The 18,422-nt window shown below is 43.8% G+C and overlaps 3 protein-coding genes across 3 annotated transcripts in view; 2 read left to right on the top strand and 1 right to left on the bottom strand.

The window, feature by feature from the left end:
- Window positions 1–2,192: 2,192 nt before the first annotated feature.
- Window positions 2,193–3,971, top strand: six7 (SIX homeobox 7). Its single transcript, XM_028429409.1, has 3 exons — window positions 2,193–2,600; window positions 3,457–3,620; window positions 3,761–3,971. Exons 1-3 carry the CDS (start codon window positions 2,193–2,195, stop codon window positions 3,969–3,971), a joined length of 783 nt encoding a protein of 260 aa, XP_028285210.1.
- A 2,542-nt stretch (window positions 3,972–6,513) lies between these two features.
- Window positions 6,514–10,625, top strand: LOC114451045 (actin-related protein 2-B). Its single transcript, XM_028429571.1, has 9 exons — window positions 6,514–6,665; window positions 7,574–7,684; window positions 8,024–8,182; window positions 8,798–8,927; window positions 9,011–9,147; window positions 9,237–9,386; window positions 9,468–9,613; window positions 9,699–9,831; window positions 10,125–10,625. Exons 1-9 carry the CDS (start codon window positions 6,618–6,620, stop codon window positions 10,293–10,295), a joined length of 1,185 nt encoding a protein of 394 aa, XP_028285372.1. The 5' UTR covers window positions 6,514–6,617; the 3' UTR covers window positions 10,296–10,625.
- An 86-nt stretch (window positions 10,626–10,711) lies between these two features.
- Window positions 10,712–18,422, bottom strand: part of rin1b (Ras and Rab interactor 1b) — a 36,826-nt gene continuing 29,115 nt past the window's right edge. The window contains exons 10-13 of the mRNA XM_028429804.1: window positions 16,666–16,974; window positions 16,452–16,583; window positions 15,606–15,778; window positions 10,712–12,516 (exon numbers count right to left, since the gene is read on the bottom strand). Of these exons, the coding sequence (XP_028285605.1) occupies window positions 12,193–12,516; window positions 15,606–15,778; window positions 16,452–16,583; window positions 16,666–16,974 (938 nt within the window). The 3' untranslated portion in view covers window positions 10,712–12,192. The remainder of the gene's footprint in view (window positions 12,517–15,605; window positions 15,779–16,451; window positions 16,584–16,665; window positions 16,975–18,422) is intronic.

Genomic DNA, 18,422 nt, shown 5'->3' on the forward strand with positions numbered 1-18,422 from the left:
GCTTACACAGTAATTCTATACCCTTTCTATACCCTAAAGTCTGCTGAACAGCATCTCAGGAACGGATCTGGAAACTTGTCGAGTGCTCAGAGGATTAGACGACTCATTACTTACAGGAAATTAACCGACATCATTTATGATCAGCGAACTACTGTCTGTCCGAACCACTGACAGTAAAAACTATGGACAGAGCTTCCGTGACATCACCCGTTTGTTTCTGAAGAGCCGTTCTGAGGCTCGGTGGGAGGTTCCAGGACGTTGATGACCGCCGCCATGTTGGCAGCGTCACGTCCGCCAAAACTCCAAATATGGACAAAAAGGGGGAGCACGAGCGGGGTTTAGGGGGGCGGGCGATCGTGGAAGCAGGAAACTCACGTTGTGATACGTCAACTGTCTGTCACTCAAGCGGCAACGCCCATAATTATGCGTAATTTTAAGTCCGAATACCATTGAAACGAGTGAGTTGTAAAAAAATCCACCCCCCGTACAACTGACACTAGAAGAGAACCTATCATCTGAGACCAGAGTGGTTTTTTGTACCAGGCCGTAAACATGTTTTTTTCTGCTGTGAAGTCGGCCATTTTAACATGGGAGTCTATCGGAAATTACTCGCTTTTGGAGCCAGCCCCCAGTGGTTGCTGCGTGAATTACAAGTTTCCGCATGGGCTTCAACTTTGAGCCCCGAAGGTTGCCGCTTGGTCCGAACTAAAGCGACCTATTAAAGACCTACACCAGAGAAGAACTGGGAACGTTTTTGCGTCCGCCAAACAAGTAAACGTTCAAATATTCAAATACTCAAATACTAACACTCAAAGAAAGATGTCAGAATTCCAAAATGGCGCCAGATTAAAGTTACTTAATGATACATAACAAATCTGGAAATGTATTAAAAAGGTTTGTTGACTAAAAATACAACTGGTTCGATGTGTTTGACATGACGCTAACACACTATGTCTTTCATAGTTGGGACTCCAGATGTTCAGAAATCAGCTCCTGGTGTCAGACGGGCTCATAACTATATATTGTAGACAGATTTGTAGACAGGACTTTAAGCTCCTTCACCTTATTTTAAACCAGACGATCCTTCACCTGACTGCAACCTTTGTTGCTAAAGCCATATTCAATCTGCCATCAGATGCAGACTTTCAAACTTTAAACTCATTTCAAAGTCAGACTCCACTGATGCTTGGTAAAAGTGACACATATATGATGAAGCGTAACATGTTTGCTTTATAGCTGACAGATGCTTGCAGGACCTTTAACCTGATTATTAAGAAAATTTGTCCTGAGACTGATTAATGAGCCACTGAGATCAGAAGGATTGAACTGAGTAGCGGATCATTAATTCCGTGTCCTGGAGTTGCTCTGCTGCATATCGACGTCCAGTGGCGTTTTTCATTATGTCTCGACTTGACAAGAGGTCACAGGGGATAGCCTATACATGCAACCATGTCTGTTTTAATTACATGGGTATTAGCTGGCCGGGGATCGCTGCAGCTTTGTGTCCCTACATGTCCTCTGGGCCAAATGTCGTAGCACATGTCATACCAATTTTCATAGCCATGGGCACCTTAATTAGGCGATTCAAGTGTGAGGCAGCTACTGCAGAAAATGAGACATTTTGATATATTTTTTTCAGCTTTACAGACACTGAGCTGTTGTATGAAGTGCACCACCATCATGTGGTCCTCTGGCAGGGCTCCTTCTCCACCAGATCGGACCCACAAAAATGACCTATCCTCACTTGTTTGCTCACTGCAGTCATCCTGACAGTCAATGTATCCTCAGGCTAAGCCAAACAAGCTGATCAGCCAGGCACCTCTGTACACACTACCCCCCACTAAGAAGCTAATGGCCAGGACGTATAATCCTTCTCAAAACAACCACAGAGATGCTAATTGTATCTAGCTATAAATACAGGTTGACTCCTAGTCCTCTTTCTTCATTTGTTTTCTACTCTGCCAAACTTGGAACAGCCGCCGACAGACACCGTTTCTCTGAAACCTTTGTCCGAGTACCAGGAAACTCTTCCGTTACATAAGTGAGACGCTGCTGTGAAGTCAAAAACTTGAACTGCATCGCCAACAAGTCAGCGAGCGCACTCGGAACTTTTACGCACGGATATTTCATGCATCTTGTGAACATTTCCCAAACCTTCCCTTCGCTGAGCTACTGAGAGGCAACAAGGCGACATGTTCCCTCTGCCGATGTTCACACCGGACCAGGTGGCCCGGGTGTGCGAGAACCTGGAAGAGACCGGGGACATCGAGCGCCTCGGTCGGTTCCTCTGGTCCTTGCCCGTCGCTGTCCCTGGCACAGCCGGGGAAGCGCTGAACCGACATGAGTCCGTGATGCGCGCCAGAGCGCTGGTCGCGTTCCACGGGGGGAACTTTGAGGCGCTCTATCAAATCTTACAGAGCCACCGTTTCACGCGAGAGTCGCACGCCAAACTACAAGACCTGTGGCTGGACGCGCACTACCGGGAGGCGGAGAGACTGCGAGGGCGCCCGCTGGGTCCGGTGGAGAAGTACCGGATCCGCAAGAAGTTCCCCCTGCCCCGCACCATCTGGGACGGCGAGCAGAAGACGCACTGCTTTAAGGTACGCATGTTTGGCATCTTTATATTTTATATATATATTTGGAGATTTAATTTGCCTTTCCACGTGTTGCTTCATGTTTTGGGCAAAACACAGAAAGAGTTTCACACCTTTACATCGGAAACCCACCTGCTCTGTGGAAAAAGGTGCTTTTTAACCTGACAGCCTGGTCTTTGAGCTCTTAAGATGATAATATAGTCAGAGCCACGGTTATCCTCCTCCTGCCTTCTGCCGTCAGGCGCACCACACCGCGTCGGTGTCCTGCTGCAAGACTGGAGATGTCACACAAGCACATATGGTACATTCGATTCATATTAAGATCACTTTTCAGAGCATCATTTGCAGACTGCTGCAGTTTCTCTAACAAATGCACCAGGTGCATCATTTTATTTTTATTGTCGTGAGACTGCTAGTAAACAATTTGATTTGCCCTTTGGCACTTTCAGTTACTCTAATATGGCCCGTTTCACCGAAGGGAAATCACAAGAAGTCACTAACTTTGTGTGTTTATGTGTGTGACCTCCCCCTTGTGGCAGGGTGAGGTATTGTTCATAAGTAAAGTTAATCTTTAATTCCAAACCACAGGAGGGATAACCTGTCTTAACAGCCTTATTAAGCCCCTTAACATGATCCAATTTAGTGGATATTCATTATTATGCATATGTCTAATATAGATTCATCTATTTATAAATCCAGGATAATGTGATTATACTGATCATGAGAGCTGCTAAGATGATTGTAGTTTAATATGATGACATCAAAACAATACTAACCACTTTACTGCAGCCACTGTGTGATGCCAGGCTAAATATAATCTACAGGGAATAATTCTTAATATAATTTCTAACATTTTCTCCAGGAAAGAACTCGCAGTCTGTTGAGAGAGTGGTACCTCCAGGATCCCTACCCCAACCCGTCCAGGAAACGCCACTTGGCTCAGGCTACAGGACTCACACCTACACAAGTCGGTAACTGGTTCAAGAACCGCCGCCAAAGAGACCGCGCCGCCTCAGCAAAGAACAGGTATCTCAAAAATTTTTTACAAGAAAATAAACATTTTCCATCATAAGTAACTTGTCTTCAGTAAACGACCCACATAGACAGACTCAGTCTAAAGACCTGAGATCTCACCCTTATCTCCCTCCCTCCCTCCCTTCACCCAGGCTACAGCAGGATTCCTCCCTCCTGCCATCTGAAAGCTCACCTGATGGCACCCTTCAAGAGCGTCACCATCATCCCCACCTGCTGCCTTCCTCCCCTCGCCACCTGGGCAGCCCAGAGGCCAGCGACTGTAGCACCGAGAATGAGCGTAGGGGAACAGGAGCATCCACCCCAGAGATCTCCGTCAGCAGTGACAGCGAGTTTGAGCCTTGAGACGGATGGACCCTTTTAAACAGGGCGGACTCATATTTTAAAGACACTTGAACTCATGCTCTCAGTGGGAGGAGAGGACCGTGAGTGGATGATATAAAAGGAAGGACATGCACTTGAAAAAAAGCACCATGGCACATACCCCTGACTGTTATATGTATTAGTTTTCTGCTAAACATGTAAAAAAAAAAAACATAGAAAGGCATTTTCACCTCACAGGCGACGTATTTATAGAAATGACAGCAGTGGTCTTTAGATGATGTGGATGTTAATATTTAAACTTTTTATACGGGGTTTCAATGGTAGAGATCGTTTTCTAATAGATTATCATGGAAGCTACATCTTGTGTGTACATTTGTCTGGCCTTCATTAGGCTGTATGTGAATATGTTAACATGCACATTTATGATTTGAACAGTCTTTGGTGTAATCAGGTTATAATGTGCATGTAAACATAACAACTCAACAACTCAACACATATCACTGCCTTAACATGGAACTAAGGGCATCACTCTTTTACAATGCAATAATAAACAATTAACATTACACACACGCTGCTTAAAATACAAATCTTTCTTGTTATCAGCTGTTATTACCTGTACACTCGGAGCTGCTGCTGCTGCTGATGATGATGATGATGATGTTAAAGCTCCTGAACTGCTCTAATGATGAAGCGTCCTGCAGGAACGGACACAGAAAAAGACAAATTCAGCACAATGTGCCTATTACATTTGAGAACAGTAAGACCCAGTGTCTGCAAGTCAACGACACACTCGAAGGCCTACTGTTTGCTGTCTTTCTTATAAACATCCTTGTTTCTCCTAACACACATTTCTGCATTTCACTGAAAATGTGTATTTTGTAAATGTTTTATGTAAATAAATGAACCTATTTTTATCCAACATAGCTGTATATTGGTCTGCAGTTTATTATGTTCCAACTAATATTAATGTAATTACATGGGAGGAGTTCTTAGGAGGAGCGATTGATATGTTTTTGGCCAAAACTACAAGTAAAAATGTTATAAAGTTCTCAAACTGCTAACTTGAAACTAAGTATTAGCCATCCCTTGTATATTCCTGGTTCACTTTACACAACAGCTAGCTCCATTAGCTAACACTTTTGCACACAATACACATGTTTAGCACACATAGCTACATTAGCATTCATTTTTAAATTGATTTAGCCAATTCAGTGCTGTGCCAGAGCTTTATAAGAACAGTGCTAGCTTCTTCTTTGTTGTGTAAATTGTGTTGTTCTACATTAAGCTAACACTTTAGCTTGAACGGTTAGCATAACCTTCAACTGGATAAATTAGCTTTATTAGCTTTGAATGCATTTAACTTAAGTTTGTTTGACAACACTTACCGATGTTTTAAAGATATTTCCGCCTCCTCTTCTATGCAGTTGAACAAAAAAAAAAAAAAAGTCTTGTTGTTAAATGACTTTTAACTCCTTTTATGAGGTTGGATATCGCCTGATTAAACAAAAATGGCGCCCGGGAGCGTACTTCTTCTGTCCACAGAAGAAAGTGACGGCATGACGTATGGAGGCAGAAAGAAGCCAGAAAATAAATAAATAAACAAACAAACAAATAAATAAATAAATAAATATCACTCAGACATTCAAAATTGCAGCAACCCTTAAAATAAATAAAAAAATGAATATTACTCAAGACGTTCAAAATTGCAGAAACCCTTAAAATAAAATAAAATAAAAAAATAAAAAATAAAAAAATAAATATTACTCAAGACGTTCAAAATTGCAGCAACCCTTGAAATAAATAAATAAATGAATAAATAAATAAATAAATATTACTCAAGACGTTCAAAATTGCAGCAACCCTTGAAATAAATAAATAAATGAATAAATAAATAAATAAATATTACTCAAGACGTTCAAAATTGCAGCAACCCTTAAAATAAATAAAAAAATGAATAAATAAATAAATAAATAAATAAATAAATATTACTCAAGACGTTCAAAATTGCACCAACCCTTAAAATAAATAAATAAATAAATAAATAAATAAATAAATAAATATTACTCAAGACATTCAAAATTGCAGCAACCGTTAAAATAAATAAATAAATGAATAAATAAATAAATAAATAAGTATTACTCAAGACGTTCAAAATTGCAGCAACCCTTAAAATAAAATAAATAAATAAATAAAGAAATAAATAAATATTACTCGAGACGTTCAAAATTGCAGCAACCCTTAAAATAAATAAATAATTAAAACACATTTTGTTATTTAATACAAAATATTTGTAACATTTCACAAAATCCCAAACTATAGTTTTGGTTGCAACCATAATTTATAACAAATATGTTTTATTTATGTGAATTCATTATTAAATTCACGCCTCTTGTGAACATAATCAAAGTAAAACACCAGTCAATAAATGAATGAATAAAGGGAAAATGTCAAGTTTGAGTTTCACATTTATTTAGATGACTACTACCTGTTTCTCTTCCTCTCCCATGAACAACAACAGTATATGGGCGTCCTCACTTTCAGTGATCCCACCCACACCCAAAGAAGCAGCAGGAAGATATCAGCTTACCTGCCGGTTGCAGTCTCTGCTAATTTCATGTGTTGATTTTTCCTGAGTTGTTAGTCTGGCTGCTTGCTGCTTGTTCAAACATGGACAGCGAGGGGAGGAAAGTGGTGGTCTGTGACAATGGGACAGGGGTAAGTCGAGTATTGTACTCTACAGAAGCTTGTTTGTGTTCCTGCCTGCTGTAATGTTTGAACTAAACTTTGAGATCTTTCAATTGTAAGTGTTCTCTTTACATACTCACTTAAATGACACATGATTTAAGTGAGTATTTTAGATTTAACATATGAGTTTTTTCATGCACTGGGTGTGATGCATATCTGACAGAAACTGTACTAGTGTGTAAAACAAATGAAGGACTCCAGGTTGTGAAACTGTGTGTGTGTGTGTGTGTGTGTGTGCATACTGCATCCTGATTCCACATCTGTCTGGACTTGTTACGCCTGCACACACACACAGCCATACATGGCTGTGATGCTTTGAACTGAGCCCGCATTGGACAAAAAGCAGGAAGAGAGATTTAAGGTGCTGAATCTCAGAAGAGATCTCTGAACTATGACGTGAATATTTAGTCCTAAGTGAGAGAAAAGGTAGAAACAGGCAGAGAATGGCCTACGTTTGTGACTTGGCTGAGAATGCGTTGCATCCCTCCAGGCTAAGGAATGTGTATGGTCACACAGGCAAGTTGAAACAGTACAGTGGGAGGTGTGGTCTGATGATGTGCATGACAGTTAAAGGTTTTGTAACCCCATATTTATTTTATTGTGCTGACCGAAAGGATCATTCTGCACGCCGCAATGTAATGAAATTGGCATTTTCTGATTAATAGGGGAGACAATCTCGGAAATGCATCAGAGTAATACATTCTTCATGCAGATTAAATCCAGCACCAGATTAAAATGTGTGGATCTAAAGGCTTAGAGCAGGAGTACAAATAGTGTCCAGTGTTGTTGTTGACTCACTTTCAGTAAACGTGCAACAAAATGAGAACTGTCTCCACACTCGTGTGTGTGTGTTGTTTTCTTTCACTTCCCTGCACAAGTTTGTCAAGTGTGGTTTTGCCGGATCCAACTTCCCCGAGCACATCTTCCCTGCGATGGTGGGGAGGCCACTCATTCGATCAACTGCCAAAGTGGGCAACATCGAGATTAAGGTGAGTTAAAATGAGAACAACAGAACAACGGATCAATGGACACTTATCAAAAGACCTAAAAACACTTGACCTGGCTCTGCCCCCTTCACCTTATAAGTATTGAAGTGTGTTAGAGCACACACCTGTTAGCTTCATAAGACGCGGTTTACTTCATACGCTCATGTAACCTGAGATTGTGCCAAGCATTTGGTCCTTTTAGCCCTCTAATCCCTACAGGCAGGTGAAGAAAGGTCACTGGCACAAAACATAAATAGTACACATAAGTTAAGTAAGTGGGATTTTAATGACAAATGTTACGCTGAGGTATTGCACATGAAACCTTCTGAACTCCTCCATCAGGACCTGATGGTGGGCGACGAAGCCAGCGAGTGCCGCTCCTCGTTGGAGGTGTCCTACCCCATGGAGAACGGCATGGTGCGCAACTGGGAAGACATGCTGCACCTGTGGGACTACACCTTCGGCGCCGACCGCCTGAACATCAACCCATCAGAATGCAAAGTGTGAATCGGACACACACACACACACACAAAGGCCCCATTCACACTGGAGAAAGTCATTCCAGCTAGAGTAGGATTGAGCCCAGACAGCCTTTAAGCTGGATGCGTTCAGACCTATTTTCAAATCTGGCTAGCACACAGTTGTGTCTGCACTCAATCCGGCTTCATCCAGCATGTTTGCTGTCCTCCAAACCACTAGGTGGCGCCTCGTAATATACAGACTCTGTTCACGCCACGGTAGGACCGTGTGTGGGCATGCATCATGCGTTTTTTTTGTCCCGTGTCGCGCCCCGTGAACCGGAAGTAGCACATTGCTAACCGGAAGTAGCCGGATTCGCTAGCCACATTTGCGTTCACACCTGAGCCACATTTGAGCTAATCCGGCTAGATCCACCTCTCGTGGGTGGATCTAGCAAACTGGATACCGGCTGTATCCAGTTTGAAATCAAACTGGATACAGCCGGATTCGAGGTGTTCACACTCAGAAAAAAACACATCTGGATTGATCTGGATGCGGCCGAATCCTGCTTAAGCCACATTTTTCCCCCCAGTGTGAACGGGGTAACAATGAATGCAGAGCTGTGAGTGATATTATGTTTGTTTCTCTTTCTTCCAGATCCTGCTGACTGAGCCGCCCATGAATCCCACCAAGAACCGTGAGAAAATCACAGAGGTCATGTTTGAGAAGTACCAGTTCCAGGGCATCTACGTGGCCATTCAGGCCGTGCTCACTTTGTACGCTCAAGGTGAGGATACACACAAACAAATACTACAAATAATGATTCAATAAAGTGTACGATAAGATTAGGTCGAATGTTACAAACTACAGGTTTGCTCACTGGTGTGGTCGTTGACTCCGGTGACGGCGTCACCCACATCTGTCCGGTGTATGAGGGCTTCTCACTACCCCACCTCACACGCAGGCTGGACATCGCAGGCCGTGACATCACACGATACCTCATCAAGGTGAGCTGGGATCCAGTGTTTGGACAAAAAATGAGTAAAGTTTGACAACAAACTTGTACTAAATCACAAGTTTTTTTGTGCATCATCAGCTCCTTCTGCTTCGTGGCTACGTCTTCAACCACACGGCTGACTTTGAGACAGTGCGTATGTTGAAGGAGAAGCTCTGCTATGTGGGATACAACATTGAGCAAGAGCAGCGTCTGGCTACAGAGACCACATACCTGGTGGAGTCGTACGTGGTAGGTTGAAGAGTGATACCCAGGGAAAGACTTGGAAAAGTTGGAATTTACATCATTCACTTGTTCCTTACCTCGTTGCAGCTTCCTGACGGCCGGCAGGTGAGCGTAGGCGGGGAACGTTTCGGTGCCCCTGAGGCTCTTTTCCAGCCCCACCTCATCAACGTGGAGGGAGCCGGAGTGTCTGAGATGCTGTTTAACACCATCCAGGCTGCAGACATCGACCTCAGGTCTGAGCCTGGTCTCTGTAATGAAGCTGTGCAAACATCTGATATCAGACAGGCCTTGATGGGAGCATGTGTTTGTCCTGTGCAGGGCAGACTTCTATAAACACATCGTCCTGTCAGGGGGGACCACCATGTACCCTGGACTGCCATCCAGAATAGAGAGAGAGATCAAGCAGCTCTACCTGGAGAGGGTGCTGAATGGAGACACTCAGAAACTATCAGTAAGAACTTGCATAATATTTATAGTCTTACTTCACTAGAGGAAATTGTTCAGTGTATTTAAAAGGATAAGGACATTACATAAGATATTATATAAGGGTTCATGACTTTGTGTAAATGTTTTTTTTATTTACTTGCAATTAAAGCATCATTTGTTCTCCAAGATTTTGTGATTATTAGTATATTTTGATTTAAATGTTATAACTAGAAAATGTTGAAACATGCATTATTTATTAATGAAATAAAGAACGTGTGTACTGCACTTAAAACACTGTGTTTTTAATCACCTCTGCAGAAGTTTAAGATCCGGATCGAGGACCCTCCCCGACGTAAACACATGGTGTTCCTGGGCGGCGCCGTGCTGGCCAACATCATGAAAGACAAGGACTCCTTCTGGCTGAGCAGAGCCGAATACCAAGAGAAAGGCCTGGGAGTGCTGCAGAAACTGGGAGTTGGAGTCAAATAAATTCAAAGTCAGCTGTTATTGTCTGACCTCACCTCTCAGAGCCTCACGTGCAGGATGAAAGAATCTGTACTTTATTTTATGGTTCAAAAATGACAACAAAATATGAGAAAGTGTCAAACATTAAAGCCAGGTTAGTTACTATTTAAAACCCAAATTCGGAAGGGGTTGGGTCTTTTTAACACTTCACAGAATAGATTAGATAGATGTAATTAAATTGATTTGATGGTAAACGAACAAAAATATGTGCCAAGGCTTAAAATCATCAACATTTAAATGCTGTATTGTCTCTTGAACCTGCTTCTTTTGTAAAATAAATAATAAGAGAATCGATGGTGTTTGTATTTGCTGCCATCTGGTGGCTGAACGTCAAATTGCCACATTCCAAAACCCCACAAACTGGCTGTAACTCCACAGTGGACAGATATTGCAACTGTTTATTGCGATACTGAAATACCTGACAAAATACAGTAATGTGTTTTTACACTGAAAAGAAATAGTGAGCTCCCACAATGAACACATGCTTCACGCACACACACACACGCAGACACACACACACACACACACACACACTCACGCCACATTCGCAGAACCGTCACGTTAAAATGAAAAAAAGCATGCAATAATGTTTCAGAAAACAGATCATCAGAAGACGAACCTCCCAGGCTGATTAAAAAGTTGCAGCTCCACACACTTTAGGTTTGATATCTACCCAACAAATTCAACAATTAAAGGTTAGCTTCAAATACACAACATGATCATTAAGTCCAACAGTCAGTTGAGAGTGATGACTTGCAGCAAGAGGCGCCAGGAGCTGGCTGACTTGTATATATTTTACATTCTACCAGTCACCGCGCGCTTGGTCCTGGTTTTTGTTGATCTGGACTGTCCTCTCAGTCAACACAATGATGCCGCGTCGGCCAAGAGAGACAAGCGGTGGATCAGAAATGGATTAAACTCTGACAAAGATCTGAATACATTCGCAAGTCATTAAGTAAAATCTGGTTGTGCAGGTTGTGTCGATGTGCTTTTTTTCTCTCTCCCCCCCTCTTCATCCAGAGAGCTGATGCTTTTCTATCACTTCCCTCCTACTCGGCCATTAATGCACCTGCCAAAACCATTTAATAGAATACAAGGAGGAGCGAGTAAAAATAAAACGTCTCTGTGGGTGATTCTAAAAATAAACAGCTGATTTAAAGCTTCTGCAAAGCTTGATAAAAACCTGATTTTTCTTTCCTCTTTAGTTATTTTGAATCACTTTGGTATTGAGGTTTAACACATCTCACCGTTTAGTATCCCAGGAAAGGCTCAACAGCACCCAGAGATCTGCAGACTGTTAACACATAAACGTGAAGTAATATAACATCCAAGGGTCTGTTAAGATTCTGCCCAGAAATATATACCGTGAAAGGGTTACATCACCACGGTGGACAATTTTGCCTCTCTCGTGTGCGTACAGGAAGTGATTTCGTTTCCAGGCAACAGTAGTCTCACAGAAGTTGTCTTTGGATTTGAGCCTCCTCATGTTTTAGTGATGTAATCCCTGCATGGTATAAACTCTGGTTTTCAAATAACAACCAAAATCCATTTATTACACATTTTGTTTTTCCATGTCACAAATAGTACACTCCTTTACACTAGCAGCCAACAGTCCCTGTGTTGGTCCTGCTCTGCTCTGCATGTTGGTCCATTTTAGGGAAGAGTTTACCAGTTAAGGTCTGCTCCGAGTCTGGAGAAGGGTTGTAGTTTTTCACAACATGTCCTGACCCACGACGAGACACAACACACCGCCGGAGAGAAAGAGGCAGAACAAGAGAGAGAAAGAGAGAGAGAGCAAGAGCGACCACCATCCCCTCCTCCTCCTCCTCCTCCTCCTCTCTCTTTCCTCCTTGCCTCCCACTCACTCCTCACACACCGACTCGCTCAGGTCCACGGCGCCACCTCTGGTGAGTCGCCGCATCTTGCTGAAGTCATGGTCGGTCCTCAGGTAGGAGAGCGAGGGGCCTCCCTCGCTGTGGCTGGCCAGGTCCTGGGGCTGGGCCTGAGGCGGCAGGGCCCTCATCTCGCCGCCGCTGCGCCAGTACAGGGTGTATTGCTGCGGGTCGGACACTCCGAAGGTGGAGGCGCAGAGCTGCGCCAGGGCCTGGCTCGTTTCCCCAGCTCTCCACTGCAACGTTCGCACGGCGCTCCGCTCCCCGTCCTGGAACAGTATCCGAACGCACCTCTGGATGGAGGGAGGGAGAGAGAGGACGAGAGACAGAGCGAGAGAGACAGAGAGAAAAGAGTGAATATATACTGTATTCATGCAAAACAGAGGTCAAGAGGCTTATGGAATGAGGGCAACAAGAGGGGGAGGAAGGCGAAGAAAGAGAACTGTATAAACACAGGCTGATTATCTGCCATGGTAAAAGAAATTGCCTCTAAAACAAAGCTTCTACATCCCACACACAGCCAAGCAGGACCAAGAGCTTTATATCAAATTGCTCTTTTCTCTGCTGGAGCTTCATTGACAAACTCTCAGCCTCAATCTATCAGAGTGCTTCCACATCCATCAAATATCTCTCAGTAAAGCTCTGCTCTCGTAAAGTTTCCTTCGGCACTTTAATCCAAACTTTCTCCAGAAAACACAAAAACTAGAGTTTGTCTCAGCAACCTCTGCTCTCCAAACACTTTACCTATTATATAATATCACATTCAGCCACCTACAAACGCCCTCACAACTCTCTTTAACACACACAAACACACACATGGAAAACAAACTGGGCATAATCCTTTTACCAAACATCACAACCTTAAGGAACCAGAGAGAATCCCCTTGTCTGCCTCACACACACGCTCAGAGCAAACCATCCTTCCTGCACTCACAGACAACTACCTCCCCCAGATACACACAAGTGGCCACACAGAAATAAAAACAAGAAGAAAGGCACAGTAGCAATTATAATCAACAGGTCTGCCATCAGCAAAACTTACAGAGTCGCTGAGCTCCTCGCTGTCCGTGTGCATATTGTGTTTGCCTGCTTCGATGGGTAGATGCAGCTCAATAAATTTCATGTTATCTGACCGCCCACTTCTTCATAGCACTTGGCTCACTGATCCCCGCCTGTGTCAGTGGAAAATCTGGCTGCCGGGTGAGTTAGATCGGCTATTTGAAGCCAGGAAAGGCACCACGTGACGAGACAGAAACGTGGATGACAATGCCTTTTTTTTTTTTTCCATGGCATCTGGTGGAACCCGTTACACCAATCTGAGGCCAGGAGGGTGATGATAAGAAAGTGTAGGTACATAAAAAAAAAAAAAAAAGGTCAGTGTGTATGTGTGTGTGCATCGTTGCACGCCACGTCGTATAAGCCGGCAGCCCCAGATCAGCGGATTACCTCTAAAAATGCCTAAAAACTAATCCCAGCAAATGAATTTTTAAACGTGTTCGCATGCAAGGAAGGGAAATCCAGGTGTGTTGTCTCATTTTGGAGGGACGACCTCTTCATCTTTTTTACTCACGTTTGACCTCATCTTCACAAACAAACGGCAGGAACAGCATTAACAGCCTACCTCTGTCGAACATGCAGGCTCTCCTGCTTGTACCTGCCTGTGAAACAAATGTGGGACAGGTTGCTCAGCATGTGTGCCATCAGTGTAATTGATGTATGGTGATGTCTGACCTCTTTTGAAGGGATTACAGCCTTGTTTTGTTGCCTTTTGTGTCATCTGAAAGACGTACCTGTCGTAGCTTTACACTTACATATATGCAGTGAACGTTTACTACTCCTTTAAACTGATTAAATCTTATAAAACCATCATTTTCTCTGAGTGTCAAAACACAAAAGGTCAAAAGGTGTGTGTACATACAACACTCAAGAGGACTCATCACAGAGCTGGCTGTCTGAGTAAATCAGGGCTAAGATTACACAAGTTTTAAGTCAGCTTGTGTCACAGATTTTCTTCTCTCAAATCTCAAACATGCACAAAATGGGAAAAAAAAAGATTTGAAAATAATGCGCCAAAGGGACAGGGAAGCAGATGTAAACAAAGTAATACTCTCCAGTGAGAAGAAATGAGAAGTAGATGCTGTTGAGATGACAAAGTCAACCCCCTCCTCACACAGGACCTGATCAAATGTCATTTCTATCTAAAGACATGAAAATGTGCTCTAGTCCAGTGAAACAGAAAAGACTCAAACGAAAAGACAGCCACACAGGACATATATAAAATGACAGCTCACTCAAGGGTTTGTGTTTTTTAAAGGGATTCTGAGGCCCCGTTCACACTGGAGAAAGTCATTCCAGCTAGAGTAGGATTGAGCCCAAACAGCCTTTAAGCTGGATGCGTTCAGACCTATTTTCAAATCTGGCTAGCACACACTTTTGTCCGCACTCAATCCGGCTTCATCCAGCATTCCTCCAAACCACTAGGTGGCGCCTCGTGATATACAGAGTCCGTTCACGCTGCGGTAGGACCACGTGTGCGCATGCGTCGTGTGGTTTTTTGTCCCGTGTCGCGCCCCGTGAACCAGAAGTAGCATGTCGCTAACCGGAAGTAACATGTCGCTAGCCGGATTTGCTCGCCACATTTGCGTTCACACCTGAGCCACATTTGAGCCAATCCGGCTAGATCCACCTCTCGTGAGTGGATCTAGCCGGATTGAAATCAAACTGGATACAGCCGGATTCGAGGTGTTCACACTCGAAAAAAAAACACATCTGGATTGATCAGGATACGGCTGAATCCTGCTTAAGCCACATTTTTTCCCCAGTGTGAACGGGATATAAGAGAGAAAAGATACCCCTATTTGGATAAGGCTGAATTTCTTTAGGCAGAACTCTTAAGCAAACACTGCCCATTGCCTGCTAATGCCATGCTGCAGTGAAGCATGGTGGTGGTAGTATCATGTTCTGGGGTTTAGAGCAGGGCCTTGAGTGGCAAAACCTTCAGACTTAAAGAGACAAACCTCTTAAAGTCTGGTCTCTTCCTCTAATCACAAAATCCAGGTGTGTAATCCCTGTAGAATGGCGCACATAAAGAGTTAAAGCTTCAACTGCTGCCCAGTCAGGCGATAGTATCTGAATGCTGAAGGACAGATTTCAGTGTAGATCGTTACATTTTTCTACATTGTCGTTCACATGGTCCAGCTGATGAATTCCAATAGAACTGTCTCACTGCATACTAAGTAACTGTCCACACATCAGTCAGCTTTTCACACAGGGCAAGTTCGTGTGATAGACTCAATTACTCCACAACAAACCCACACACCATGCTAACAGTGTCTCTGTGGCGTGGTGTGCTACTACCATCAATGCGACTGTGACTGCCTACTTGGCTCTGCTGATTCTCTTTCTGTCTCTGGGCCTCTCGGCTCCGTCTGCAGCTCCACTCCTTCAACGCCTCCTGGACCTCGGGCGTCAAGCAGCCAGAGAACGATGGCTGCTCCATGTCCAGGCCCTGGATCAGACACAGGCTGGCGTATACACTGGTCAGGTAGTAACCACCTAGAAGCCAAGAAAACAAGCCAATGTCAGTTTTTGTGTGTACCTGCTGGCCTACGACAGAGATATAGGAACTTCACACACAGAACTTTCAGCCTCTATTTAGTGACCATATTTTGCATTGTGCAGGAACTAACAGGCTAATTTAGAACGGCTAATGGAAAAGCCACTGTAGGACTTCTTTAAGTGCGTTTTGGTCCAAGGAACTTAGAGCTCATTTACAGCCCGCAGAGAGTTTGTGTTTCCATTACTGTTTTTTTAACTATGCAGTAGGGATGTCCCGATCCCATCACGTGATCGGAAATCGGGCCCGATTACGTGATTTCAGACTCGATCGGAATCGGACATATATCGGATATATATTTATTAGGGCTGTCAAAGTTAATGCCTTCTGTGTCTTGTAGTGTAGGGGTATGACAGTTGCTTTAGGCACGACAGGTCCTGGGTTCGAGACCTCGACACATCGGGCAAAAAAACCTGATCGGGACATCCCTACTATGCAGTGAGTCTAACTGAAAGGGACCCAATCATGGCCGAATCCTGCCCATTTATTAAGGTATTGCAGCCTCTCCCCTTTGAAAAAGTCCCTAAAAAGCTCCTTAGAAGAGATGGGAGGGCTGTTCCTGTTACTATTCATGAGTTCCTGAAGTGGAAAAAAACAACATTTGGATCGTACCTTCTCCTCCAAGCCAGGAGGGCTCCAGCAGCTCCATCATGTACTCCACCTCTATGAGGATGTGAGGCCTGTTGCACTCCATAATCACATAAGACAACGATGGCAGGAAGTCATCCCAGCTTACTTCCTGTCCTGAAAAGAAAATGAGAGAAGGATTGTGAAGTACTAAACCGAAGCAGATCTGAAACAGCAAAAACGTTGACGTTAAGCTCACCGTGTAAAGTCCCCATGGCCTTATGGACACACTTGCATACTTGCAGCAGGAGCAGCACTTTGTCAATGGGCGAGTGCGTCCGCTGCATCAGCACCAGCTTCTGCTTCACCCTCTCCACCTCTCGGCTGTCCGGGACGCCCGTCTGCACGCCGAGGCGCTCCATGGCGGCGTCCCCTTTTAGATGCAGCATGTTCCGGGTGAGACGCTGGCTCGAGCCATCCTGGTTGTGCAAAGCGATCAGGGCTTTTTCAAGAGATGACCTCAAAGGGCGAAGTACACAGGAGAACATGGCCCGCTCCAACGCCAGATCTGCAGAGAACAGGAGGGGAGAGTGAGGCCTGACTGATAAGGAAATTCGAAGTTATTCTGTGTGTTTTATTCAACTTGCACATGTCTGGAAACAATGGCAGGAGGCTCAGAAAGGTGCTGCAATGGCAGTTTGTCAACAATACACTGAAAAATATAGATATGTAAATAAAGAATTAAACAGAGTTAGTCTCATTAAGTTGACACAACCACTAATATGTCTGAATCAAGCCACTGTGCTGGAGTGAAAATCTGCTAAGAGTGTTTTTAAATCCGGGATTATCCCAGAGGATTATTACAAAGAGTGACGGAAAAATTACCTTTAATTTTGCGCATTTACCTACGAAAACCAGATTAAACCTTGTTATCTGCCTGTTTCTTTATCTTTCCTTTGCACCATGCCTGAAATATTATTTGTCTAAAAGCAATAAGCAAGGTATAAACTTGCTTAGTATTGCTCTTCTTCTTCAGTCTTGACAAATTTCGCAAATTCCAAGAGACCCTGCAGGCAAATTTCAACTACAAACTGTAGTTCCTCAAATGGCCACTGGCTCCAACAGCCATCCATTACATATTAAACCGCTTCATCCTGCAGTGCAGGGTCACAGGGGGCTGGAGCCTATCCCAGCTAACTACGGGTGAGAGGCGAGGAACACCCTGGACAGGTCACCAGTCCATCGCAGGGTAAAATGGCTTTATAAGTGAAAATATGCATGTTTCCAGCCTGGTATCTTGTTGATAACGTTTAGTTTTTGGACTTCAAACTTTGCTGTTTTCCCCTGCTTCCAGCCTTTATGCTAAGGTGGGCTAACCTACTCCAAATGTTCCTTAAGAGTCAGAAACTGTGTTTTTGTTGTTGTTAGCCTGGCACCACACAAACTCATGTACATGTGAAGCTCACACGTGGAATCACACACTCAGTGTTTTTCCTGCAGCAGTGGGCAGTCCTGACTAATTCTCCAGTGTACACTGTTTTCCACTCATCATCAGTATCCTCCATCTTTCAGTGTAATCCCCCCCCCCCCCCCAACACCACACCACCACCACCACCACCACCCTCCCCTTACTATAACACTCCCTCCTGTGATCAATCATTCACACCCTCCATCCCTTTAATCATCCACCTCCCCCTCTATGCTTAGTACTGGCTTTTGAGGGTAATAGATTACATGTAATGTGATTACAGCCTCTGTGAGCTTGATTTTTTTTTTTTAAAAGCCGTTACTGACAGATTTGTAACCGATTACATTTTCAAAGTAACCTGCCTATTTCTATCCCTCCCTCCCACCCTCCCCTGAATCGTGCTGCTCTTCAAGTGAGCGTGGGACTGTGATATCTTTTTATGATAAACGAGGGGGAGAAAAAAAAAAATGCTAATGCCTCCCACCAACGCAATGCGAGATAAATCAGATTCACAGCACGGGGAGGAAAGAAGGAGGGAAGGGAGGACG

The sequence above is a fragment of the Parambassis ranga genome, chromosome 18 (assembly GCF_900634625.1).
Source record: "Parambassis ranga chromosome 18, fParRan2.1, whole genome shotgun sequence".
Lineage (NCBI taxonomy): Eukaryota > Metazoa > Chordata > Actinopteri > Ambassidae > Parambassis > Parambassis ranga.

Bases quoted from the DNA above. Each gene is read 5' to 3' on its own strand.
- LOC114451045 (XM_028429571.1), top strand. From the start codon at position 6,618: ATGGACAGCGAGGGGAGGAAAGTGGTGGTCTGTGACAATGGGACAGGG. The intron at 9,614-9,698 runs GTCTGAGCCTGG...TGTCCTGTGCAG, and splicing joins GCTGCAGACATCGACCTCAG to GGCAGACTTCTATAAACACA. The intron at 9,832-10,124 runs GTAAGAACTTGC...TCACCTCTGCAG, and splicing joins GAGACACTCAGAAACTATCA to AAGTTTAAGATCCGGATCGA.
- six7 (XM_028429409.1), top strand. From the start codon at position 2,193: ATGTTCCCTCTGCCGATGTTCACACCGGACCAGGTGGCCCGGGTGTGC. The intron at 2,601-3,456 runs GTACGCATGTTT...CATTTTCTCCAG, and splicing joins AGAAGACGCACTGCTTTAAG to GAAAGAACTCGCAGTCTGTT. The intron at 3,621-3,760 runs GTATCTCAAAAA...CCCTTCACCCAG, and splicing joins GCCGCCTCAGCAAAGAACAG to GCTACAGCAGGATTCCTCCC.